Below are 26,202 nucleotides of genomic sequence, written 5' to 3'. Positions count from 1 at the left end.
ATATAATTCTACCTTTTTCTTTCTGAAAGGGAATGTGCTTGCATCTAGTTCTGTGTCTGATCTCGAGAAGTTGTACCAAGGAACAGAGCAGACTGATGTCTCCTCTGCACCCAGCCATGGCTGTAATATGCTGCCTGAAGAACAGCTCTCAAAGGATGCTTCCTAGCTTGCTTTTCTGGGATTTTCACTTGGAGTTGATAACGCATCTTTTAGGAACTAGAGCTGTGTAGTCCCCAGCTCTCTTAGCAACCTTCGGCGTTTGTCTTTGTTTCAGCCAACGAGGGCTGTCTCAGAACTGGAGCATCTCCAGCTTGGTAATGATAGTTCGTTGTCTGGAATATTTGTTGCCCTGTATTTGCCTTACAGAGATGACACGAGGTGAAAAACTTCTTAAATCCCTTGTTGTTGAGTTTGCTTCCAGCCCCGTCGCCTCGTCCCGCTCCCGGGCAGGGGCGGTGGGTGGCCGCTCGGAGCGGGGAAGCGCTGCGGCGACAGCAGGTGCCCTCGTCCCGGGCTTCAGGCGCCGCGGTGGGGCGCGCAGCCCATCCCCCCGTCGGAGCCCACGGGCTGGGGGGTCCCCGCGGTGCGAGAGTAGGCAGGGAGGCCCGGGGCGGAGCCGGTGCCCGTGGAGGAGCCGGCCCGGCTGTGCGGGGCCCGGGGTGAGGGAGGCGGCCGGGCGGTGTCACACCCTGCACCGGGGTTGCTCTGGTATTCCGCTTCTCCCCTCGCATCGCGTCGCGGTTCCGTTCCTTGCTCGATGTTCGCAAGCGCTCGTACCGAGCCCGCAGTGCCGTCGTGCCGAACCCCGAGAGGTGCCAAGCGCTGCCGGTCTGTAACAGCCGGCCGGGGCCCGCGGCGGCTCGGCAGCAGGTCGTGTAGCATCTGCTGACGGGTTTGAACTCACTGTCTGCTCTTAATGTTTTTGGAAAGCAACTGGCTCCTCGGGATTCCTTGCCTAATCAGAGGTGTTACCTCCTCCTCTTCCCCCAGTGTCTCTTGACATCATTTCATCCATCAGACTTTCAGAGGAAAAAAAAACACCAACCAAAGCAGAACCCACCCAGTCCGAGAGCAGCCCACACCAGCCCCTCAGTTTTGCCGTGACTGCAGGGAAGAGCTGGATCGGGGCAAAGATGAAGGATGAGAGCGGGGCTGAACTCCATGTCCTGAAGGATTTGGTGCAGGGCGAACCGAGAGGAATCCAGAGCGATGCACGGACCGGCATCCCCCGTACCCCGGGCGGGGATCAGTAAGGCCAGGGGCAGCGCGTGGGGATGCGAAGGCGCTTGACCCACGGGAAAGAACTAGTCTTCGAGGTGCATTTGTCCCTGCTCATAATTGTTGCTCCATGGGATTTCTTCTGTCCCCCGCGACTGACCTGATGTGGACCGAAGCGTTTCTAACATGAACTCTCTCCCTGGGATCTGGTGGTCTCTTCCTTTGGTCTTGATCTGGGCGACCCCACCAGTCACCTCTTCATGGTGGTAAGTTGTGCAATTCCAGGAATTTTTATTTGCTCTTGGGGAAGGTGCGGTCGGATTAATTGTGAACTGGGGGGGGTGGGGGGGGTGGGGGGGAAGAGGGAAGCCTCTCCCTCTCAGGCTCTCACAAGCGGAGCTCGCTGCTGCCAGCTGCTCTGGTCCAGAAAGTCCAGCCTTAAAGAGAGCGGGATTAGACGGTCCCGGCATCTGCTTCCACACCCCGTCCACGCACCTCGGCCTCCTTCTCCGCATAAGCACAACGCAGCAGCGGGGGCTGCGCGGGGCTTTCGACAGGGCTGCGGGTGCAGGGGGACCCGGCGGGGGCAGCGGGCACCGCCCGGGCTGCGGGGCCGCCGAGGGAGCGGGAGGAAGGCAGGGGAGGCGGGCGGGGAACACGCCCGAGGGGCGCGGGTGAAGCACTGCTCCTGGCAGCCGGCCCTCCGCGCCCCGGCGGCGCTGGGAATTGGCTACAGCAGCGCTATTTTTTTATTATTAATTTATTTTTTCTTTCTTCCTCGCTCTCCTCAGCCCCTCCCTCCTGCACAGTTTCCCCTCACTAAACTGCAAGGGCACAGGGCTGAGAGCCCTGCGGGCACCCCCGGGCCCAGCTTGAAGTGATAGTTGATGTCGGTAGCTTGCTGCAAAACGGGTTTGAATGAAATCACACACTGCTTCTCAAACTGGGGACCCCAACCAAGGCCAGCCTGAAAAGTCTTGGTATAGGAGAGGAGTTAAACCCTTCTTGTAAACCTAGGGAACACATTTAACCTTGACACCAGCTGACACGGGATCAAAGCCTGATTTATCAGACTGAGTATGTTTCAATAAAATGACTATCTGTGTCCTTAGCCGTATAAATGTTATTTATTGCGGTGGCTTTTTGTCATGGTGTCTTCTAACTGCCACTTAAATATATATATTTTTGGAAGTCACGGCTTTAACGATTTTATGGTCGTATAAAATAATGAAAATACAAGAAAAGGACATTTTCTTCTGTTTGATCCCTTCAAAAGACACCTACAGAAGTTTGGGTTTTATGAAAGGTACTTTTCGAAACGTTTCAGGACTAATAGAGACCATCTGGATACAGATGATGTAATTTAATTTTTGTCAAGGTTTTTTTTTTTTTTTTTTTTTTTGAGTACTGCACGGAGCTGCAATAGCGGGGCTTGGGGTTCTCCTGAATGCTTCACGTTATTAAAAAGCACAGCATCGGTGACTAATGGTAAAGGATTTCCACCAAAAAGGCAGAGGTAGCTGTAGCTCTGGACCCACCTGAGGAAGGCTCCAGGGCGTTGAGGACCCTCCTTCCCCTGGAGTCGGTGCCCGGGGGTCGCCGCGGGCCCCCGCCGCTGCCCTGCCCCTTCCCTCCCGCAGGTACATGGGCGCCGTGGGCTCGTCGCGAGTGATGTGCGACAACGTGCCGGGGCTGGTGAGCCGGCAGCGGCAGCTGTGCCGGCGGCACCCCGAGGCCATGCTCTCCATCGGCCGCGGCGTGGCCGCCTGGACGGCCGAGTGCCAGCACCAGTTCCGCCGGCACCGCTGGGACTGCAACGCCCTGGAGCGGGGGCAGCGCCTCCTCGGCCGAGTCCTGCTGCGCAGTGAGTCCCGGGGCCGGAGGCCGGGAGGGGCTTCCCGCGGGCCCAGGCGGGGCGCGGAGCCCCCGCGCCTACGGACTGAGAGTAAACGGGGGTTTAGAGGGTCGGCGTGAGGGTACCAGGGTTCCACACAGGGGTACCAGGGGTCTTGTGGGCTGGCACCGCCCGGGCAGTGGTGGGGAACAACGGGAAGCAGTGGCCATCCCCCTGTTATCCTTGTTCTTAGCAAGAATGAAGCTTCGTTTTACACTTCAGGAGGAAGGGAAGGGGAAATGCAAAGTTATTCTAAGGTCTCGAAAGAACGGCATATATGATGATGCAAAGTGCTGCATTGCTTAAAAACGTGTATCAAATAAGAAAGACAAGGGGGCGGAGGGCTTTGACACGTTAAGGGATGGCTATGCAGTTCCCAACTTTTTTTTGGTGCATAATGGACCCACAAATTAAGGGCTACGGGGAAACCGAGGCGGCAGAATAGTGAAGCAGGACAGAGAATTTTCCATCACAGCCCAATCTCGGGATGTCGGTATTCGGGGTGGGGCGGGCTGAAAGGGGCAGCTCATGTGTGAACAGGAGCCCGGTGCGTTGGGATGGCAGACGACAACTTCACGCCGGTTCCCGCTGGAGCATTTTGCCTGGAAAGCACAGCAGCAGGGTACAATCCCCCCAGGGCTGTGCTGCTTGTGAGGCTGGGATCTGCGGCCATGCCGGGTCCGCACAGCCCTCCAGGCTCCCTGACCTCTGCAGGGGCTGCGACAGCCAGTCCCCCAGGTCAAGCTCGGGGGAGAGAGAAGCAGGGGACACACATCTGATGGGGGTGAGCCAGGCTTGTGCAGACCTCAAGCCCCTTAGGACTACAGCGTGCTTCCCACCCTGAGGGAGGATGGTTAAGCAGGGTGGTGGTGTCATCTAAATGTTGGGCTGAGGCATCAGCACTAGTTTGAAGACTAGTGAGTCTTCAGACCTCTTATGTGGTCCTTTTGACTCAAAGAAATGACTAAGATCTGTTACTGTGACAGAATGTCCTTACCTGAGTGATAAATATGCTGAGATTCTCAGAAACTGTGGCTTTTTTCACCAAATGCCACACCTGGGCACCCAGCTGTGGTGCACAGCCAGTGGGGCTGACCCTGAACTGGCACTTGAGTCCCTGGGATGTCCCCAGCACCATTCAAGACAGCCTCTCCAGGCCATGAGCAGCATGGTGCCTGCAGGAAGGGGAAGAGGAAAGTCCCCGGGGAACCATTGTCCCACTGGTGGAGATAGAGAGGAGGATGGGAGACACTGGCTTGCTGGTCCAAGCAGTGGGATTTCATCCACAGAGCATCATTCAGTGCCAGATTCTGCTGCTGGTGAGCAGTTGGTTCCTGTAACCAGCTTCGTGTTCCCTTAGCAATTATTTGTGAGTAACTGGTAACCTCACCCATAGGCTGAAGTTTTCTGTGAGGTTTGTCTGTTATTCAGGAAAATATGTTTGGCAGAACATGGCCTAATTCTGATGAGGCTACTTAATAAAAGAAGTAAAAATGCAGTTTTTCCTAAAGGGAAATTTTCACTGTTGGCTTATGTGAGAGAATGACAGCACATTAGGCTTCTGAGCTCTACACTGAGCCTGATCAGGCTGTGATTGCCATGGAAATGTAGCTTGATAGTGCTTTAATATAATTAAATGGTTTGGATTATTTCAGTAAACTCAAATAAAACATTTATCTTCCAATGACATCAAGTGTTTAATTAACACTCGAATTAATTAAATTTATTTTTTAACTAACACTTTACAAAGTTTTGATGTCTCTGAACAACCTGTCTCAGAAATAAGTCTTCAAAGGAGCATGATTTGTAACAAGCCATAGTACCTTCTGCCTGATTTTGAAGGCAGTGTAGGGAAGGCATGGTTTGTCCAGTCCTTTTGAAAACTTTTAGTTGCCATTTGCTGAAGGTTTGCACAGCACAGGGAAGTTCAGGGCCCATTCCTGTTTGAAACATTTAGATGCTACTGGAATCGAAATACTAAATAATAAGTTATATGGTGTAATGCTGCCTCTACAATAAAAAAAACAGATAACATTTGTCTTTGGGGTCCTACTTTACTGTGCTAATATTATTTAAGGCTTACAAGTCCTTCAAACAGGTCTTTCTCACTGCTAGTGGTCTTAGATACTGCACAAAAATCTACTTCTCTTTCTATGCTAGAAAACTCAGAAAGTAGGAGAATATTCCATTACCATAAATAGATTTGTGCCAGTATAATAGAACTCTGTATTGTAAAGTACTGTATCTTAAAACCAATTATTACATTGAAATACGTGCCTAATAGCCTATGAGGAGGCGTAATCTAGAAATTTCTTTGGTATAATAAAGTATCTTGGTTAGGAGAAGGGAAAGCTGCCAGAGCAGCTGGCATGAAGAAGTCACAGCTGCCAGGCCAAATCCTGCCTCAATGACACAAGCATGTGCCATTGATTTAATGGAACTTGTTTGCATCAATTATGGTTATGGGCTTGGTTCTAGGCAGAAAACCTAATTTTAGCTTTTTTTCAGGAAATAACACCCAAGTTTTCTCCCTACCACCTTTTAAGCAAGAAAGTCTATTCCGAATGCTTTGGGAGAGGAAAATCTAGTTTCAAGAGTTACTTGCAGTATTTTGCAATGTACATGTTGTTCTAGTGTCCCTACTTAATAATTTCTTGAACTTATCTCTCAAATAGCCCTTCATATATTTTTCTAAATTGGTGAAACATGATAGGAATAGCAGCTGTCCTATTCACGTATCTGTACAGAACAACTGATCCATGAAAGTATATTAATCAATGTTAGAAGCAAATGTTTAATATTTTCCAACTCTAACACTATATTGATGAGCTTTTACCAGGGAGGGGTCCTAGTTTAAGCCATGACTAATTCTGGCTCCAGGGAATGTGTATTTGCGTGTTTTCAGCTTAATTTTATCTTTTGCTCTGCAAAAAAGTCCAGGCTAACTCTCTGAACAGCCACTCAGACTAGCTACACCAATGATTTTTAAAGTGACTTTTTTTGTTTCAGGTAGTCGTGAATCTGCTTTTGTGCATGCCATCTCCTCCGCTGGAGTTGTTTTTGCCATCACCAGGGCATGTAGCCAAGGGGAGCTGAAATCTTGCTCCTGCGATCCCAAGAAGAAAGGCTCTGCTAAGGACAGCAAGGGCCATTTTGACTGGGGTGGCTGCAGCGATAATATTGAGTATGGCATTAAATTTGCCAGAGCCTTTGTGGATGCCAAAGAACGGAAAGGAAAAGATGCAAGGGCGCTGATGAACCTTCACAACAACAGAGCTGGAAGGAAGGTGGGTGTCCATCCAACAGATAGATGCCTAGAGATGTTCTTGGAGAACTCTCCCGTGTCTGGGGCGGGTAATGGTTAGCTCGTGCTGTCTGGTCTGAGTAGTTAGGAAGACATATGGGATGAGCAGGAGCCTGAGCTGCTATTTCTATCTCCCTTGGAGGTTCAGTGTGTAACAGAGATCTTCAAACAGGCTGAATTCAACTGATTAATAGTCAGAGTCAGTTCAGTGGCTCCTTATGTGGGAAGTTAAGCAGGAGTCCAAGTCATTGCAGGATAAGTTTGAATGCATGTTTCATTTTGAGCTTACTTCTTATATAAGGCAGAGTTTTACTTTTGGTTAATACAGAATAGAAATTCCTGAAGACCACACTGAAGAACAGGCTTGACTTTAAAGAGCAAATTCAAAATAACACTAAAGAAAAAAACCATCATGTCTGTCCCTTTACATGTATGGTAAACCTAATCATAAAGTGAGCAGAGAGAAACGGTAATTGCTTTACTTTTTAAGAATACAAATCCAAACTACATGTCCCTCCAAAAGGTTTTGACCTTGGGCCATGACCTGCAGTAAACAAACCCCTTTTCTAAACACTGTATGAGAATACCACTCCTGAATTTCAACAAAAAGTCTTTACTTTTACATTGTAGGTGAATAGAAGGAGTAGTTGCCAGGTGTATTACCCACTAGTGGTGCAAGGGCTGAGGAATTTGTGCACTAACATTTTGTGACGATAGCTATAAATAGTAAGAATAGATACTGGAATACGTTGTTTCATTATTTGAAACGTGTTCAAAATTTACTGCTTCTATAAAATCTGAAATAATACCAAAAAATGTTTTAATGTGCTAGACCAAGCACTTCTGAAATGATTTGTAGAGACTTCTTGTTTCTTACCTTTGGTTTTCCTTAAGGTATATTCAGTAGGAAGTAAATTGATCATATTCTGATCTTTTTGTGTTAAAAAGTTCCCTTTATATAATCTGTAAAATTATTTTATTAAAAGAAATGATCCAATTCTAATGAATGATACTGCAAGTAGATGATTTTCCTGATAAATATTTGTCCTTCATCATCTTTCCTCCGCCTGTTTATTGCCAGCAGGTGTAATTAATATGTAATACAGACAGATGAGGTTATTCAGGTCAATGATATGCACATGCAGTACTGTGGCTGTGTTTATGTTACTGTCCAAAAGAGACTGCAGTCTACAGCAGAAGCAAAGAATTTTTAGGGGTGAATAAGTTCCATGATGGGAACTATTTTCTGTAATAGTTGAGCATTTTAGTAAGTTTTAAAAAATACCGCTGCCAAATACTAAAGAAGTCCTGGTAAGCAGGTAGATTTTTAGTAAAAGATCAAGAGATTTTAAAAAAATATATTCAATTAAAAATAATAAACACGTTCTCATATTCCCTAGGACCTACCTTATGGACAGGGATGCTGGTTTGTGTCCAAAGTGCAATAGTGTAGGTTTAGCTTTGCAGGGATCTCACCACCTCAGCTGCCCATAAGCCTGGCATTTGGACCTGGGTAAAACGATCTGTGCCCTCAGCTTTTTCTTGCCCCCTAAAGGGTTGTCAATAAGTTTCATTTAAAACTAGACTATTCCAACTGTATTAATTAAATAATAAGCAGAATAAATATTTATAATATTTCCATATGAAGCATAGAACATAACACGATGTGTATCAGTATAGGAACATCATGGACAAAAAAAGAGACCTGCATTCCTGTCTGCTTCTTCCACTTTTAGAATCATAGAATCATAGAATCAGCCGGGTTGGAAGGGACCTCTGAGATCATCAAGTCCAACCCTTCCAGCAAGTTGTTTTAAACATAGAAGTAGTTAAACTGATTTGTGCTCAGATAATTAAAACCAGATAAGTATCTGCTTAAATCCCAGATTTGTGATAGTACCATTGGCAATGAAGTGGGGCCGTGGGAATGCCAGTGACTTCTTTGAAGTAGTCATATCATTTAAAAGTTGGAAAGAAAATTGAAAGTACTTTGGTTTTGTAATACATTCTCTCTTTATTACTAAGTGCTTGACTGAGAAATGCTGGTCCACTGTCCATCTCACTTCTAATCATAGAACTTTCCTCTCTCTTGCCTTCCTCCCATGGTGCCATCCCTCTTGTACAAACGCTAAAATGTTCATATTTCATGAACCCTTAAGGCATAATATTTATACATCAAATATCCATATCTTTAGAATTAGAAATAAATTATTTATTGCCTATGAACCCATCTGTTGTTCTCCAACGTCATACAGGTAGCCTAAACATCTGCGATGAAGCTGACGTGGCTTTAATGCTGTCAAGACGTTAAATTAATGATGAAGGTGATTTCTCCAGTGCAAGCTAATGAAGGCCTTATTCTAAAATGTTTGTTAAAAGGTTTATAAGCCTTTTAAGAATACTGTATTTTAAAATTTTGCATAGATCTGATGCCTAGCCCAGGTTTGATGTTTTGTACAGCCTCAGTAAAATTGTTTAAATATGAGATGCCTATGGATTCCTGGACAATGTTTGAAACACTGTTCAAGGCAAAAGGCAGCTTCGTGAAGATGAACCAGAGAGGGTCAGCATAGCGATGCTGCAGCTGGAACGATGGGGAAAGGGAGTGCGTTCACCTCCCAAGGGGGTGAATGATTCTGTCTGTTTCCCAGATCGTTTCCTCCTGCCCAGTTTGTGCGTGTCCTAGTGCTATGGACCATCTCGATCCTTGGGATGAGTGGGAAGGTAAGCCCACCAGCTGGAGGATTGTGTGTAAGGCTGAGTCAAGCAACCAGAGCAGATCAACCATGTGAGTTGGTGCTTGATGCTGCCAGTGGGTGTCACTACAGACCATGACATGGAGACTCATCACAGGCCTGGCATTACAGGATGGATGGAAAAGGGCTGAGAAGCAATCAATTGTAGTTTGTTTTACCTGTGTATATTTTACTGCATTTCTAAACAGGCCGTGAAGCGGTTTTTGAAACAGGAGTGCAAATGTCACGGTGTGAGCGGATCGTGCACTCTAAGGACCTGTTGGCTGGCCATGGCAGACTTCAGGAAAACGGGAGATTACCTGTGGAAGAAATACAATGGAGCAATTCAGGTGGTCATGAATCAAGATGGCACGGGTTTCACTGTGGCTAATAAGAAATTTAAGAAGCCAACTAAGAATGACCTGGTATACTTTGAAAGCTCTCCAGACTACTGTATCAGGGACAGAGATGTAGGTAAGCCTCTATCATTACACATGAATGGTTTTATTTCAGACATTTTTAATTCAAAGGTCAAAAATTATCATTATTATTGAGAGTGTGTGTGTGTGTATATAAATCCACGCATGTAACCAGCTGGAAAAAGGCAAGGGAGATGTTTTGGAAGGACAGCTCTATACAAGAACAATAGTTTCTCCATGTCTCTCGATGTGCAACAATCAGTTGTTCTAATATGATTCAGCAGTTTCTGCCAGATGCTATGGAGCCCTGGAGATGCTGTAAGGCAAAAGCAACTTTCAGTTTGAGTTATGCTCTGGAGGCATGTCCATACTGTGCAGAACTGCATACACCTTGTGTCACACAGCTCACTCCAGAGCTGCCCCAAGTCCCGTGATGTCCCTGTGATACCACCTCCTGTCGCATTGCTTCTCTTCCACATCGTTATGCTACTGCTGCAGTGCCCTCCTTTATCTGCACATTCCCCGCCGCTCACTGTGACCGTGGCTCCCCTGGCCCTAGACACACCTCTCCCCATGTGGCAGGTCAGCCCCTTGGTGCTAACCCAACTATGCCTGCACCAGCCAGGGCAGCTGTGGGTAACACAGAGCGAGGCAGCTGGAGGATGTGCAGGTGGGTGAAAGAACAGAGGTTGTTTGGACACAATGTTGAGCAACACGGCAGTTTATTCCTCTGTACGAGACAGTGTTGGCTCTGTTCATGGCAACCATTGGATTCTCTGAAGAGTTGTGCCAGCCCCAGTGGGAAGAAATAAAGTTTCAGGGCTGCTATTAATGCTGAATTTTCCTGCTTTCAGAGAGTTGATAGAGACACACTTAGCAGTGTTCCAGGATTCAAGGAATTGCCAAGCATCAGGAATCCTGCTAACAGTTCTTGACCCATGTATAGTATTTCCTGATGTGGCAATTAAAAAATAGCAACTAGAAAACCAGAAACTGGGAAAAGAGAACCAGACTGAGTAATGTATGAGAGATGTTGTGGAACTAATTAATAGGTTGTATAACAGGCCAGATTGCACCCCATATGACATATCTGTAAGTATCTGGATAGCAATGCAGCTCAACTCTTCTTGGCACTGCTACATATTTACAATCCAAGTTTGCTTGGAATAAACATTGCAGAACAACTGTACCTAAATAAGAACAATATGTGAATTCCTGGTCATGTACTATTGACTTCAATGAACCCAGAATTTCATCCAGTATGCTTACATTGTACAGTGTTTCTGGATAGTTGAGTAGTCAATGTAATTTTCGATGTTATTTATGGTTTTGGCAGGTGATGTTTATTACCTGTATAAGAACATATTCTTCCTTGAATAGTGGCTGACATTGTGAAGTCTAATACTTCAACCCAAGTGAATAAATAGGCATATTGTGGCATTGTGCAGAGACTAAGTTTGCAGACTAGGATTTTTTCAAAACATTTATTTCTTGAGGTTGCCTCGTCCATTATAAACCCCATGATTTCTTTTCTCCTGGAAGAAGAACCTGTACACAACCCAATTCTATGTCAAAAAGCAATTTAATAATCTCCTTGTATTAAGCCTAATCTCATCTGTCAGTCTTGTTATCGTGGAGGAGAGCAAGCATCTTTCACTGCAATGTATTACGTGCATTTGCCAGACGCTGACAAGCCTGCCCAGAGATGGCAAAGTCTGACATGTGCTTTGGCCTAGCTCAAGATAAGGCTGCAGTTGAGGCAGCATTTCTTTACTGCCCAGAATTTAGGGAATGTAGCTGTTTGGAACAGAATATTTTTAGCAAACTGCAGAAAACTTTTGATGGGATGTGGAGTGCCCTGCTGCTTGTGTGGAGCAAAGGAAACAAAACCTGATTTGGCTTTGAGAGAGATGATTTTGGCAGCTGAATAACATTTTTTCCTTTTTTATATTTGCCCTGTTGAGCACTCCAGAGTGTCAGCCCTGTTAAATGGCTGCAAATGAAATGAGATTATGGAAGTCTGAGTTTGGAAATAGGTGGGGAGCATCTCAGCATCAGCTTAATCTAGTACCACTGCATTTTAGTATGTCCTTGAATATAGTTCTGCCTTTCACTTGTATTCCCTGGAGAACGATTTAGTGCTTCAGGAAAAAAAGTATAGCTAGAGATTGGTTAGTATTGGGACTGAATGAAGGATTCTCAGAGGAAACTTTAAGAACCAGTGACTTAAAGGTGCTCAGGGATTCTACCATCAGCAGCCTACCCAGAAAAAAGCAGATACCTTCTCTTCTGCCACTGGAGCTTTTAGCCCTGGTTCTTCTCTCTGTTAGTGGGCAGTCACAGAGAGTGCTGAGGCTGAATACACTCCCCTGGGTCTGGCACTCTGAGCTGGGTAGCTGGACATACATACATGGAACACCCCTACAGTATGAAAAATGTGGTTTGTTTGGGGTTTTTTTCTCTAGAAGGAAAAGGGGAGTAATTGACTTCAGGACAAATCACTAATAGCAGTTCAATAGAAAGAGAATATAATAACGTGACCGCGTTTTTCCTCACATTAAGATTTCAGGAAGGACCAAAGGAAGATTTTCAGAAGTGTTCAGAATTCATTTAACTGTGCTCACATAACTCTGCTGAAATAATTTTTGCTCACAATTTTGTACTCAAAAGTTGATAGAAACAGAGGTAGGACATCCCAGAGAGCTTTGAAAAATCTTGCCACGAACATAGAAATTTTGCCACTCTTCCTTATATTATCATAAATTTTCAGCCTCCAAACCCAGTACCAGCATACCCAGGACTGCCCAGGGAAAGACTTGTTAAGAATGATAGAGCTGTGACAAGAACTAAAGCGACAGTTGCACAAGTGGCAGTCCCACTGTCACACATACTACCTTACCCTGAATGCATTACTTCCCCTATGAAATGCTCTAAAACTCCCTCTTGCTTGTCTGCTTTTATAAGCCTCTATTTGAAGTATTTTAAGTTTTAAAAGGTTGCTATTGCCCATCTGTGCAGGCTAGGTTGATTGAAAGCTGTTGCCAGTTTATTTGGAACATAATGGTGGACAAGCAGAGACTGCTTTAGAAATAAACATATGAGCAGCTGTAGCCTGCTGGCCAAGCCTTTGTTAGAGCCTGTTGATCATGGACACTATTAAAGCAGTGTAACATCTGCCTGCCACAGAAAATGTTTTAGAACTGATTTATTAATCATTTGTACAGAGCAATAAAAAAAATCTATGCAGTATTTGAGTGAAAATTCCTTCTACAGGGAGACCCTCACCAAAGCTTGTAGAGCAAGCTGAGTTCAACTAAAGCGTACTGACATAATGTGTATGAGCAGGGAGGTTGTGTCCCCAGGTGTGGGCATCAAGGTGGAGGTGGTGGCAAAGGCAGGATGGGGTTGGTGAGCTTATGTTGATTGTTCACATCTGTTCTGGTAGCAGTGAGGCTTCAGCCATGTGGAGGTGGTGGTGGAGCAGAGGCAGGGCATATTTATGTGCAGATAATCTCAAACTGCTGCAGCAGTCCTTCAGGACCTGTTGCAAATCCATGTGCTTCAAGTCATCCCTAGGTTTCTCCCAACACTCACATGGTCCCAGTCTGAGTACTGTCAACACCAGTGTCACTGCCTCTACCTATGCTTGGGGCTGGGGTCACATACCTGGACTGCGGTGTCCATCTCCTCTGTCCCCAACAGGCAGACAGGGTACTGCAGCTGTGTTTGAGGACCCTCCACATCTGGTCTCCTGGTGGAAAGCACTGTGGAGAGGCATGTGCAATGCTACAGGCAGCCCTCTGGAGTTGTGTGTTGGGTGACAAATCACATGGCCAGGGTGACCTGCTTTGGGTCCTTCCCAGGATTGTTTTTGTGTTAATTTATTCTCTTGCTGCCCCATGTAAGCCATTTGCTGCATTTTTGATGTGAATGAGGCCAAGTCCAGAGTGTAGCCTGGAATTTAAAGTGTAGCCTGTGAGTCCTGGTGTTGTGCAAGATGTGTTAGTGCTTGAGGTATGTAACCCATGGAGGGAAACCAACCCTGATCTATGTCAAAAACTTCTCGCTGAGGTTGGCTGCATACAGGCAGTCCCGGTGCAACTTGTTGACCTGTATCTCACAGCCTGAGCATTGCAAACATGTTGAGTGTTCCAACCCTGTGCGGGCTTACGGTGGAGCTTGTGATGACTTCCAGTAGGGCAGCTCCCCTCCAAGCACTGTCTGGCAAGGGAGCAGTGCCATCACCCCGAGAGCCTCTGGGAGCTGAGAGGTTATGAAGGCTCTCAGTGGCTATAGAAACTAGAATGAGACACATATTTCCTCAAAACTGAATCTGGATAAACTGTTTTTGTCAACACATTGCTGTCTCTTCATTGCTGGCCTTGGAAATCCCAGCCTCTCCAGACAAGGCTGCCTCCAATGTGTGCTGCCTGTTCTTTCCAGCCCTTCTATACTGGGTGTTGTACATAGGTTCCAGTAGCTTCAGAGATACTTTTCTCTGAATATTTCCTTTAATTTTTTCCCCCAAAACACTAGTGAGGAAACTATTGCCAGGGATTTCACTGTTTTTGCTTTTTTTTTAGGTGGAAGTCAAATAATTAATGTTATTGCTTGACATCAGATTTTTAATCAATAGAGGTAGAAGGGAAAAGATCACGTTATAAAGGAATAAATACATTTTAGAGCTTTAAGAATGGGGAAAATTATTTTTCAACTTAGCATATGTTTGCTTAAGAAAACAGCTATGCAAACCAAGAAGAAAGGGTTTGATGTACAGGCCGTAAAGTCAACAGTATTAAAAGCTGTGGATGTTTTGCCAACATAATGTGTGTAGACATGGCAATTCCAATACTTGAAATGAAAACAAAGAGATTGCATGAAAACTTTTTACAAGTTAGAACATACTTCTGCCTCTTAAGAGCTGAGGAGGTGTATCACAGGTAGCAGGCAAAGATCAGAAAACTCTGCCTTATTTTGTGCAGTGTCTTCTGTAGTCTTCATTACCCAGGGTAATGAAGACGTGCAAATAACTTGCTTGGCTCCTTGCTGCTGACTATTGCTCATTTTCTTTCTCGCTAGAGAAGCCACAGAGATGCTGAAGATGCTGTTTGAACTTTAAAAAAAATGTTAATTTTGCCTGGAAACTAAGCCTTTATATTAGCCTGTTTTCAATTTTGTCACAGTCTGTGGATCATTTAGTCTCCTGTCCTAGTGGTGTAGTAAATGTTGATGTTTTGTTGTGGGCAACATCAGATGTTAGCAGCTTCTGACTGTTAGCAGCTGAAATAATTTTGATTTTGAAGCTGGTGGCAAAACTTCTGTTGAAAGCAGCGAGTGCATTCTGCTTGGGTTCTTCTTCACTGCTGTGTGATTTCCCCATACATCTCCAAGTAAGAACTGTGGAGCTGGAAATTACCCTGTGCCTCAGCTGAGGCCACTTGGGCAGCGCAGCAGCATCTTTGTGGCTCCGGACCCCTGAGCCAGGGCCGGTGCCTCAGCCTTTGGCAGCAGCCGGTGAGTGGCTCCTGGGGTAGGCAACTGGGGCAGCTGTGGGTACCTGCTGATTCTGGGGGCAGGTGGCCACACAACACCCTCCTGTTCTGCCTGCAGCAGACCTGAACCAGCCATTTGATATTGAAGCTTTCCAGGTGTATATTTCAACCTAATGAATATTTAAATATTTAAATTAATACAGGGATCTAGACTATGGAAGAGAAGGCTGAGATGTGTTCTAGGGACTGAAACACTTCTCTGGGACAGCAGCTGAAGCCTGTCCTGACTTAGATGCAAAAAGAGCAAAATTTCCACCCCTATGCCTGAGAGGCTGAATCATGTATCAGTCCTGCAGTCTGAGGTGACTGTGCTCCAGTCCCTGAGACCCCTCATTATATCAGTGGCTTGGGGACAGCCCTGAAATAACATGAAGTCTCCCTGGTGCTGGGAGCAGGAGGGGATGGAGGGACAGTGAAGACTTGTATGTTATGCACTGCTTTGAGACAGTAGTGTCAGTATATACAACCATAAGTACACCATAAGGGGGAAATAAAGAAAATTAGAATTTATGCACCTTAGATTTTTAATAATTGCAGATTAATTACAGCTTAAGTTTTATTAATTGATTGGCTTGCTATCCTAATTTATGGAAATTTGAATTAATGTCTGCATATATTTTTCTTCTTTAAGAAGGTAAATTGCTCATGTTTGGTGTCCACCTGTGAATACACTTTGTAAAATGTTTCCAATTAATTTAATTATCCCAGCCATTATTTAGGAAATATCATTTTGGCCAAGAAGAAAAGAATGGAGGTGTAATTAGCGCTACAGAAAATTTCAGAAGAACGTTAATTTCATGAATATACTTGAATTTGATTTATAATAACAATGCATAAGAAATTAGGTGAAGCAATGAATTTTCATGAATTTTCAGATTGATAGTAATAATCTGTCAACAGCTGTGGTATTGATCCTAAAATGTACCTTAAGATCAGTTTGTTTTAGATAAGCAGCAGCCCCTATGTGGTACAGTCACTATTCAGGCTAAGATGTCTTACAGAGTCGTTTTGTGCACGTGGAGATGGGCAGAGGCATTTCAGCCACTCCTGAGAGTTTCAAGAACATGATGAGGTGTGGTTTGCTTCTTACCCCTTCTTCTGTCTACAGCAGGCTATAATTTAGTTTCTTCTAATCTCTATCATGAAAGAAGAGGACAACCCTTGGTGTTACCCCACAGAGATGAGAGGCACACAGAGCAGCCATTCTTCAGCTGCACCCTGAACTGGTGGACATGGGAACCATGGGTGGACAGAGTGGTGCTTCTGCAGTCACTTCTGCAAGACTTTAATCACTGGCAGCACAGTTACTTTGGCCCCTTGCAGTCACCAAATTTTGTGGTCTTCTCTTTCCCAGCCCTCCCTTGCCCACCCAGAGCTCCTCACCAAAGCCAGTGAGATCCCGAGCACCACAGGGATGCTCCTCTTGGGCACCCTGTTTCACACAGCCCTGGGAGGCTGGGCACAGGGAGCAGGAGGAGGCTGCACAGCTGCCTCGAGGAGGGTGTCTGCTCTCTGGAGAGGAAGAAGGTGCTAGGGAAAGATGAAGCAAAGCATGATGATATCAAGAGAATCAGGCAGAGCCTTGAAGTATTTGGTCCACTTTACTCCTCATCTCCAGACCTGAATTCTAGGGGACAATTGAGAGCAATTTTACCTTATTATAGGCATTTCTCTGTCTTGATGTTGAATCCTGGGTAACGTGATGCTGAAGGATCAAATAAATTGTGAATTATGTCTCTTATACCTATTTTCATATGCTTTCTGTCCTTCCTTAAAATCCACCTCCTGACATTTACTGTGTTCCCTCTGTAGGGTCCCTTGGGACAGCTGGTCGGGTGTGTAACCAAACCTCCCGTGGCATGGACAGCTGTGAGGTGATGTGCTGCGGGAGAGGCTACGACACGTCCCGTGTCAGCAGAATGACCAAATGCGAGTGCAAGTTCCACTGGTGTTGTGCTGTGCGCTGCCAGGACTGCCTAGAAGTGGTGGATATTCACACTTGCAAAGCGCCCAAGAGTGCTGGCTGGATCTCCCGGACATAATGCACAGGCTGCTGATGCTGAGGACCACAACCTTTTGCCCTCCCTGGTCTGTGTAGGGAAGGCATCTGAGGTCTTTGCTACTTTTACAAATGTTTTGCCTTTGTTGTTCATCACACAGAAGTTGCTGAATAATTAACAGAAAGACTGCAGCATTTACTTTCCATTTCTGCACGACAGTGTTGCTGCAGAGTTGTCTGTGCATAAACTGATGCAGCTCTGGAAGGACGTACTTGTGCCAGGACTCTTTCAACCACCATGTAATGCTCCTTCAGACTACTTGTCATCAGGAATACAGCAAGACACAAAAATGGGGCACCTCTTACCACCAGCAACTGCATAGGCTGAGCTTGCTCAAACATCTTCTGAAGGATCTTGGGCAGGTCACAGTTGTGCCCTGGATACTGAAGGACTCAGGAGTTTGAGCACTGGTTGGTGATTTCTCCATGAAAGAGAATTTGAGGCCAGGCTGGTGAAAGGCTTTACTGGAGGGATGTTTGTTTATCCCTGGTGTAATGGAGTTTGCAATAGGGTGGCCACCTGAGGCCACTCTGGCCACCATTAGCACACTGTGTCTTCCTATGAGGCAGAAATCGGCCCACGGAATAAAACAAAGGAAATCGCAGGAGATGTATCCAACCACAACACTTTCATAAACTATTAAAGAGTCAAAGCAAATGTCTTAGTTATATGTTTGTGAAAACTTGCCTTAAAAGCTTTTAAAAAGTCATTAACTAGTGAGGTTTTGGGGCTTTTTGATCTGCAGGATCGAAGAGAAGAAATGGTTTCTCAGCCTAGTGAGAGCTGGGTACAGGACACTCAACTATCTAAGGATAAGGGTTCCTCTTTTTCGCATGCAGAATAAGTGGAAAAACATCTGCAAACAGTGATGGAGAAGGAAATGCCTTACCTCGGTAATGATTTGGTTTCTAAAGAATTTATCAACTTCTGTCTTCTTTTAAATTTAATAAATCTTTAAAGCGTGTTCAAAATTATACTTTCTATTCAGATGAGGACTTTCAAATGAGATTTTTTTCTGCATTGTTTCTACAAAAACTTATGCCTATGATTCAGAGTGCATCCACCTTTGATGGAGGCAGTTCCAGGTTGTGTCAGGTCCATATGCTGGGCTGGGATCAGCACAAAACAAGTTGCTGGGTAGATGTGCAGGCTCAGAAGGCCCAGAAATCTCGCAGCCTTGGTGGAGAGGAACTGGGTCAGAGAGGGGCCAGCTGCCTCTCCTCCAGGCAGAGACCAGCAAACAAGCCAAGAGAAAGACGAGTTCTGTGACAATAAGTCTAATAAGGCTCTGGAAGAGCACCCATGAAGAGTAGAGGCAGGCAAGGTCATGAAAAAATAAAGTAGGGAAAGGAGGTTGAATGGGTGATAGAATGTATTGTAGATACAGGTGAAATTTTCATGTGAAAATGAAATAGACTGGAAGAACCCTAGTGGGTACAAACAGTGCAGGAAAAAGTAATATCCAAGTAGCAAACTAAGGCAATAAAGTGAGTAGTACTCTGGCTTTGTTCTGGTTTTTGGTATGTTTTGGTTTTGTTTTGGTTTGGTTTTTTTTGGTTTTTTGTTTGCGTTTGGGAGGTTGTTTGTGGTTTTGTTTGGTTTTGGTTTTGTTTGGTTTTGCTTTTTAACTATTTAAAAAAAATGAGGTTTTGCATTCAGCAGTTTTGAGAGAGCAGTCATTTACATCTGCAAGGCTTTGGAAAAAGTTTGTATCATTAAAAATTAAAATGGGTAATTCATCTCCAGAAGGCACAACTGGCATTAAAAGATGAGAAGGATCCAGAAGGGTATTTATTTGGACAATAAGATAAGTTTTAGTTACTGTATATGGCAATGGTCATGGCTAGAAGTAAGAATAATCACACTTCTGTCTATAAGCCAACTGCTGGTGGGAACAGCCCTGCCAGCATGTTAGTGCACGTGCATAGTGTGTGTGTTATGTATGTGCACATGTGCAGTTCAGTGGTTATACTGCTGGCCCCATTACTGCTGGCAATTCTGACTCTGGGCTGGATAAGGAAAATTTCATACATAATTGTATTTAAAGGTGAGCTCCAAGGAGAATTTTTATTAGGATTTCACTGTGAAATTAAATCTGCATGCAGTTCATAGCCTGAGCAATATCATATTTTAAGGCTTAAAGAACTTAAAAGCAGTATAATAATTTTTAATTTTTTAGTGCCATTTTGCTTGAAAAATTCAGGGAGACTTTGAGTAGTCTAAAAATTTCCAGTGAAATAAAGCTGAAAATATTTTAATGTTCTGGAAAAAAAGAAAGCCTCATTCTTACAAGGGAATTTGTTCTAGGCAGTGGAGTGAAAGGTAGTAAAATCAGATCTCTTCTTAAATCTGTTATCTGGTTAATACTCCAGAAAACCAACCCACCTGAATTCTGCAGTCCCAGGTAAAGTGTTTTGGGGTTATGGTATTAAAGGTGGAACTTTTATTCACCAATCTGGTCCTCCTGCACCAAGGTACATCTTGCTCCAAATCTTCCCCTGGTCTCAGAGGCTGGTGGTTCCTAAAGGCCAGTCTTATTGGGAAGATGGGGGCATTGAGTACCTTGGCCTTTTCGGTGTCCTTTGTCACCCCATCCAGCACCAAGCACATGCCAGGTACGCACAGCAGGATGACCTTCCCATTTCAGACGTGCCATATCAATAAGCTGTGATGTGATGCCTCCACCAAACCCACTTCACCAGAGGAAAACCAAAATATTTCACAGCATTAACAACTGTGTAAGCGCTGAGCTGGCCATTTTTTTGATGACAGTTTTTTCTGGGTTTATATTTTTTTTTTGTTTTTTTAAAGAGCTCAAGGTAGGTGTGTTACAACTGTAAGTATTTCTGCTGCCTCTTCCATGAAAAAAAGCACTCCCAGAAGCTATTGCTATTTCTTAGTGGCAAAAGACACTCAGAGATGTAAATATTACTAGGAAAGGCCCCTCTGTGACCTTCAGCTAATTAAACAAAGAATAAAAAAAGGGGAAAAAAAAGAGAAAGCAAAAAAAGAAGAAACAGAAATCAGGCAAGGCAAATTAAATAATCCTGTGTTTTGTTCTATGGAATAAATTTACTCATTTATTTAGTCATGAAGAGGAAACAGCCGTCCCTAGGTAGACACTTTAGTGTCAGAATAATGTTAGCTGAAGCAAAAGGTTGTAGGATTATTTTTTTAAATAGCCAGTCCAGTTTTCTTGAGGGAGTTCCCTTTAATTTGCTGCATGAACTCAGAATCTAACAGCGCCCTAAAACGCTGTTAGCCCGCCAAGCTTTTTGGGATTACTCCCTCCCCACTATACTGTTTTTTAAAAAACTTTACCCTTAAAAGTGTGTTGAGCTGTTTTATGTGAAATCTCCTTTAAAAAATGTAATTTTCTTTTATCACATGGAAATGGGGAATGACTTAGGAATAGTGGTGTATGCTAGGGCATGTGGGCATTGAAACTTGAGAGATCGTTCCTTTTTTTTCCTGCAAAATTACCTAAACCCAATTTGTGCATCTCATTCTGACCTCCCATCCCTGTGTAACCTTCTTTGCAGCTGTGAATTAGAAATAAAATACTGCATTTCTGGTACTGTGCTGCACAGCTGCTGAAGGGCAGCCACCCTGGATGCCCAAACCACGACTGTTGGTCTCTGCCTGCAGGCTCCATGTCCAGCCTCTTGTGGGCATCAGTGTATGGTGGCAAGGGGGAAAGGAATGTTTGGGGATTAATGAAGATCTGGATCTGGAGAAGGTGCTTTTCCTAGAAAAACACAGCTCTTAATCCACAGTGGCAGCATAAAGTGTACCAACACTCACTGTTCTACATGTCATTTGCCCCGCACTCTTTGGAAAGGCTACAGCCTTCATGCAGAGCATGGCTACCTCCAAGGGCAGAGGTGGTTTTGAGATCACGTATCAGAGCCTGCAAGTTTCTTCTGCCACTTCAAACAACAACAAATGAACTTATTATCTGAAAGACAGCAGCAGCTCACTGGCTGTAATCACAAACATGGTTTGGGGTGGGGTTTTTTCATATAACAGCTCATTTGCCTGCTGAAATGGGTATGACTTCATAAAGTAAGCTCCCTTGTGTGAAAGAAGCAAATGCACATGAATCAACGCGTTGACAGCTCCCTCTGCGGTGGGAGCTGGGCAGGAGCCCTGAAGGAAGCTGGGTGGCAGCTGGGGCCAGGGGCCACCTTGTTCACTCCGTAACCAGAGCCCTGAGGTTTTCAAGGTCTCCATGCGGTGGCAGCCACACTGGCTGTGGAGTGTGCCTTGAGTGAGAGAGGTGTAGCTTCCTTTGGGTGTTTAGCTTCTGCAGGGTTCTGCAACACAGCAAAAACCCTGGTAATTTTCTACCGGGGTAAGGACTTCTATGTTCTCCCACTGAAAAATCACAGCCTGTGTATTCAGCATTCACACAAAACGATGAAGAGAAAGCAGCCCTCCCTACCAGTGCACTTCCTGCCTTGGAGAAGCTGTAAATCTACCCAGTGGAAGGGAGGGATAGAAGGTGGCCAGCTTGACTTGACACTCCTTGGGGGGGTCCTCTCCTTTTTTGTTCTATGCAGATTACAGTGTAAAGAGAAAGTGTGCATCCAAATTCTATTAGGCTGGCTTTAAAGAAAAAAGGAACTGCTAAGATTTGAATTTAAAAAGCTCCCCCCACCCTCCACCTCTAAATCTGCAAACTGAAGATTCAGATGAATTATTATCTGGAGCAGATTTCCAGAAGGCTCATCTCTGCAGTAAGCCAGAGGCTTTCCATCATTATAATTGTGGGCTGTATTTGCCTTTTCATCTAAGCCATGCTGAACTTCACAGGAAACATGTCAGAGTCAGCAAAGCCTAAGGCAACCAACTCTGTCCAATGGAAAAGAAAATCCTTTTGTCTGACTTGCCTAGTCTTCTAGATGCCTAGAATTATAATTAAAGCTATAGAGAGATTTTCTAGATAAAATCCATGGCTCATTACTGCTTATCAGGGAGATGGATACTAGAAATGGTAGAGATAGAATTGCATAAAGGTATTTTTGAGTTCCTAAATATTCCTCATAGTTCAAGGGAAGGACGTGATTCTTCCAGGAGTTACATGTTTCTTTTTATCAGATTATTACAGATAGTAATTCCTACACAGATCATAATTCTTCTAACAGAAGGCCAAACAACTACCTTAGCTGCTGACAAACATGGAGATTTCTCTATATAGGTAGATATAAAGTGATGTGCAAATACATATTAGGACTGTTAATCACAGCAGTTTGGTTTTTTTGAAATGTAGAGGATAAATAAATGAACTTCGAAACGTTTTTGAGGTGGCTGGGAATAAGCGATACAAAGCACAGGAGAAGAGCTGACTATGCCTGATTCTTCTGACTTTCATTAGCCTTTAATTCTGACAGTGCTGTTGTGAGGCAAACAAATTAATATGATTATCCCTAGTTTTTCAGCTAGAGATACACAGGAGCACCTGCTGTAAAGGTGTTTTCAGTGGCCATTCTAGCAATTCAAATGCAAATCTGAGAACACAAATACTGGCCCATCTCACACTTCCACATGCTTATCCACGAGCAATCCACTACCTCTGATCTTATGCCACCTACTACATTAACTGTAAGCCATCCATTACAGTGAATTGCTTTGCAGGAATAATAGCCAGAGATGAAAAACTTGTATGCAAATTCCCAACAACGACACAGCTCACCAGGTTTAACATTTGGCCATGGGGCTCACCGATCACCTATGTCTTCCCTCAGGTCTCACTCTATAGCCAATTTCTCCTGGTGTGGGGCTGCCTTTTTTTCCCTCATAGCACAGCAGTGTTTGCTTTAATAGGGTATTTTTACTCACTTGGGCAAAGACCTGTCTTCTACCAGACTAACACATCTGTGATCACAAGGGCAGAAAATAATGTAATGCATCTTCTGCTTTTAAGAAACACTTTCCTTTTATACCAACTCCAGTAATGGGAGTTTTGTCTTTGCTAACTCATTTCCTCATTGATAAACAAACTTAGCTGCTGGCGATAACAGTCCCTCAAGCTGCTCAGCATTTTTAGAAGAATAACAAAGTTGAAATGGCAAAGTGGCATTTTTGATCTGTTTCATCAGGGTTAGTTTCCTTATCTGGAACAGGAGTTGAAAAAAAAATCCTTGAGGTATCTGTAAGGATTCACTTCCAATTCTTGACAGAGAGGACTGCTTGGTTCAACTTCCAGATCAAAATCTTGATCCTGTGCCTTAGCAGAGGTGTCTGCAGGAAGTTTCCATCTACAGGGGTAAGTTATAAATGAATATTTAGTCTACACCTCTCACAGCACAAAGATAAGACTTCCTGAGGTGAGCACTAATAAGGGAAACACCAACCTCTCTATTAATTGTGCATGAACTAACACCAATTTTGCTAATGAGCTTCTGGTCTCAAGCAACAGTTTATAATGCTGATGTTTCATGTGTACAGGAAAAAGCTCCTGCTCCTTCGTATTTGAAAACTACTACTAATGCAATAAAAACTCAGACATACGTGAGAGCATCAATGCAATGATCGCTCACTACAGGTAAATTTGTTTTCAGTTCTCTGCCATTACTTATGCTCTGCTCTGTAGACAGAGAACAATGCGTGGAGCTTCTGGAGGTACCTGAAATAGCAGCGATGTGAAGAAAATCTGTCAAGTATGTGGACTTCTTGAAAATTCAGATGAGGATAAAACTGACCTCTGTGCAGAGAGGGGAATCAGAAGCCCAGTGTCCATCCAAACTGCCTGGAGAGGCTAAAGCTGCTTTAAGCAAGAGCTTTAACTGTCCAGAAGCCTCTGTAGCAGTGAGGCCTTCACCCAGTGAACTCAAGAAAAAACAGTGATAATGTCACTGAACTGTAAAGTCATTAGTGTTTTTTTCATTAACTGAACAGGTAGTCAAGCCCTAGGTATGGTGAAGCAGATGTGTTTATAAACAAAAATTAGAATCTAAGCTTTGAAGAAGCCAAAAGACAGTAATGCTACAATACACAAAAGTTTATTTTTGAGTTTTTCTTTCTGAAGGCAAAATATAATAGAACCTAACAGCAATGTAATTTGTACAACAAAACAGTTTTTATGAGAACAGACAATCCATGAAGTGATTTTAAGTCTTAGAACTGCTTCCCTTTTTTATCATGCTTTCTTGTGGTCAACAAAAAGTTGGCACAGAAGATGTCATGGCAGTCAGTCAGCGGTGTGCTCCCTCAGATCCTTGTCAGCTGGTGCCACAGACTGGAGGGCAGGATACTTTCTACTTTTTCCATCACAAAATTTAAAGGAGCAAAGAGGGTGCTGAGAAACTGCAAAGAAATCAGACACACATTCAGATCAAAATCCAGGAAACAATACATCTCAAGAGAAAGCTGTCCAATAAGACAAGATATTCTTGCTGTGTTCCTCTGTAAAATCCTTCAGCATAAAAATTACATAATTCACATATAAAGACTTTCTGCCAAATTCTGAGCCTTGCATATACACAGATTTCTGGATTTTGCAGGAAAGAAAGCAAGAGCCCTATTTTTGTGAAGATCAAAGTGACAAACTACAAAAATTTTCACACATCTCACATCCTACATTCAGGCTCATTCTGAAGCCACTAAAAGCTCAATCCAAAACCTAGAAAGAGAGGCATTCTCATAATGGCACAGTCTGCCAGACCATTTCTCAAAGATTAAAAGTGTGTCCTGAGAGTCAGTTTTAGAATGGTTGTGGGTTATCAACAGATCTGCTATATATACACTTAGTCATCACGAACTAGAATTTATTTTAACATGGTCTGTATCATTAACTTAAATTTATCTTAACATCCTCTCTCTATTAGAAAACACAATGTTAGAAGTGGCTTCAATAATTAATGTTCAGAACAGGCATATGTGAAAAAAAATCATGTGACAGGGAACATTTTATCACAGGAAAAAAACACTTCTGGATACACATCTCAGAACTCAGGTCCTCAAAGCACTCCCAAAATTTTGGGAAATGCATATTTACTGTGCTTTACATTACCTGCAATTCAACTGTACACATTACATACAGCTATGTTGTGGCCCTATATGTGTATGAGAGAGTACAGCATATATGATGCTTATGCATTTTAAAGGCCATATAAACTGGAGACAGCAGACAGCGGTGTCTTTTACTGATTAGCATCCTTAACATTTGTGTAAATGTCCCTCTGCTCAGACATCGATGGATGTTTTATTTATACTGCTGAATATGCAGATATTTGATATCTGGCAGTATTTAGCTCAGCTATTCCTGCATCGGTGTCTTTATTTACCAGAAGAGAGTGGCAGCAGAGAATACTCACAGCTTTTGCGAAGACCCCCATAAGCTCTGGGAACTGATGTGTCAGGAGGGCAAGCATGGCTGTGAAAGAACAGAGTCCAGCAGTGAAGAGGATGAAGAATGGAAGCTCTTTCTTGGGGTAAACTGAAACTTCATGAAATGCTGTAGAAAAAAAAAGGATGGGAAGGGAAATGCATTATACATTGCAAAAAAAAATCAAAACCCAATAACCAACCCGAACCAATCTAACATTCTTACACAGTTTAAACAACCAGAGACACCCAAAGTTGCTTTTGAAGAAAGAAATACATAGATGGTCTGAAACATCTAAGGCCAACATTATTGTTGTGTCAGTAATTTCTGCCAAGTAATTCTCATCTAAAGATCCTGTTTCTGGTTTACTGTGGCCCTACGTACACATTACTCTCACTTTACTTGTGTCAGCACTAACTATAATGCAGCTAAGTAACAATTAATCCCAGAAAACAAACTTAGAAATAAAACATCACGGTTTTTTATGCAGGTCCTTGACTAGAAACATGGCTGCATGTTTGCTAAGGCTGATACACAGACAGTGCAGAAACATGCGTCCAGGAGCAGCAGTGAGACCAACCTTACAGAAGCATGGCTGCAGACCAGTTTAATCAGGCTGTAAAACTACAGTAAATTCTGAACTTTTAATCTGCAGAACCAATAAAAGTTATCATAAAAGTAGGACATATAA

At 43.8% G+C, this 26,202-nt stretch overlaps 2 protein-coding genes across 5 annotated transcripts in view; one reads left to right on the top strand and one right to left on the bottom strand.

Moving 5' to 3' along the window:
- The first annotated feature begins 867 nt into the window (after nt 1-867).
- WNT2 (Wnt family member 2) lies at nt 868-19,436 on the top strand. 2 transcript variants are annotated; one of them, XM_064656036.1, is made up of 5 exons: nt 868-1,484; nt 2,859-3,082; nt 6,122-6,399; nt 9,361-9,625; nt 16,935-19,436. In XM_064656036.1, exons 1-5 carry the CDS (start codon nt 1,405-1,407, stop codon nt 17,162-17,164), a joined length of 1,077 nt encoding a protein of 358 aa, XP_064512106.1. In that variant the 5' UTR covers nt 868-1,404; the 3' UTR covers nt 17,165-19,436. The 2 variants fall into 2 exon arrangements, with proteins under 2 accessions (XP_064512106.1, XP_064512107.1); XM_064656037.1 differs by lacking the exon at nt 868-1,484 and having other exon boundaries at nt 2,765-3,082.
- A 4,734-nt stretch (nt 19,437-24,170) lies between these two features.
- ST7 (suppression of tumorigenicity 7) overlaps nt 24,171-26,202 on the bottom strand; it is a 138,943-nt gene continuing 136,911 nt past the window's right edge. For all 3 annotated transcript variants that reach the window (XM_064656046.1, XM_064656047.1, XM_064656048.1), the window contains 2 exons: nt 25,501-25,640; nt 24,171-24,490 (listed from right to left, as the gene is read on the bottom strand). In XM_064656046.1, coding sequence (XP_064512116.1) covers nt 24,395-24,490; nt 25,501-25,640 — 236 coding nt within the window. In that variant the 3' untranslated portion in view covers nt 24,171-24,394. The remainder of the gene's footprint in view (nt 24,491-25,500; nt 25,641-26,202) is intronic.

This window comes from Pseudopipra pipra, chromosome 5 (genome assembly GCF_036250125.1).
Source record: "Pseudopipra pipra isolate bDixPip1 chromosome 5, bDixPip1.hap1, whole genome shotgun sequence".
Classification (NCBI taxonomy): domain Eukaryota; kingdom Metazoa; phylum Chordata; class Aves; order Passeriformes; family Pipridae; genus Pseudopipra; species Pseudopipra pipra.
The sequence above is the reverse complement of the archived record's forward strand: the minus strand, read 5'-3'. Positions and strand labels throughout refer to the sequence as shown.

What these genes read in the sequence shown, in the direction of transcription:
- WNT2 (XM_064656036.1), top strand. Translation starts at nt 1,405, where the DNA reads ATGAACTCTCTCCCTGGGATCTGGTGGTCTCTTCCTTTGGTCTTGATC. An exon ending in CCAGTCACCTCTTCATGGTG is followed by an intron (nt 1,485 to 2,858) that starts GTAAGTTGTGCA and finishes TCCCTCCCGCAG; the next exon opens with GTACATGGGCGCCGTGGGCT. An exon ending in CGGCCGAGTCCTGCTGCGCA is followed by an intron (nt 3,083 to 6,121) that starts GTGAGTCCCGGG and finishes TTTTTGTTTCAG; the next exon opens with GTAGTCGTGAATCTGCTTTT.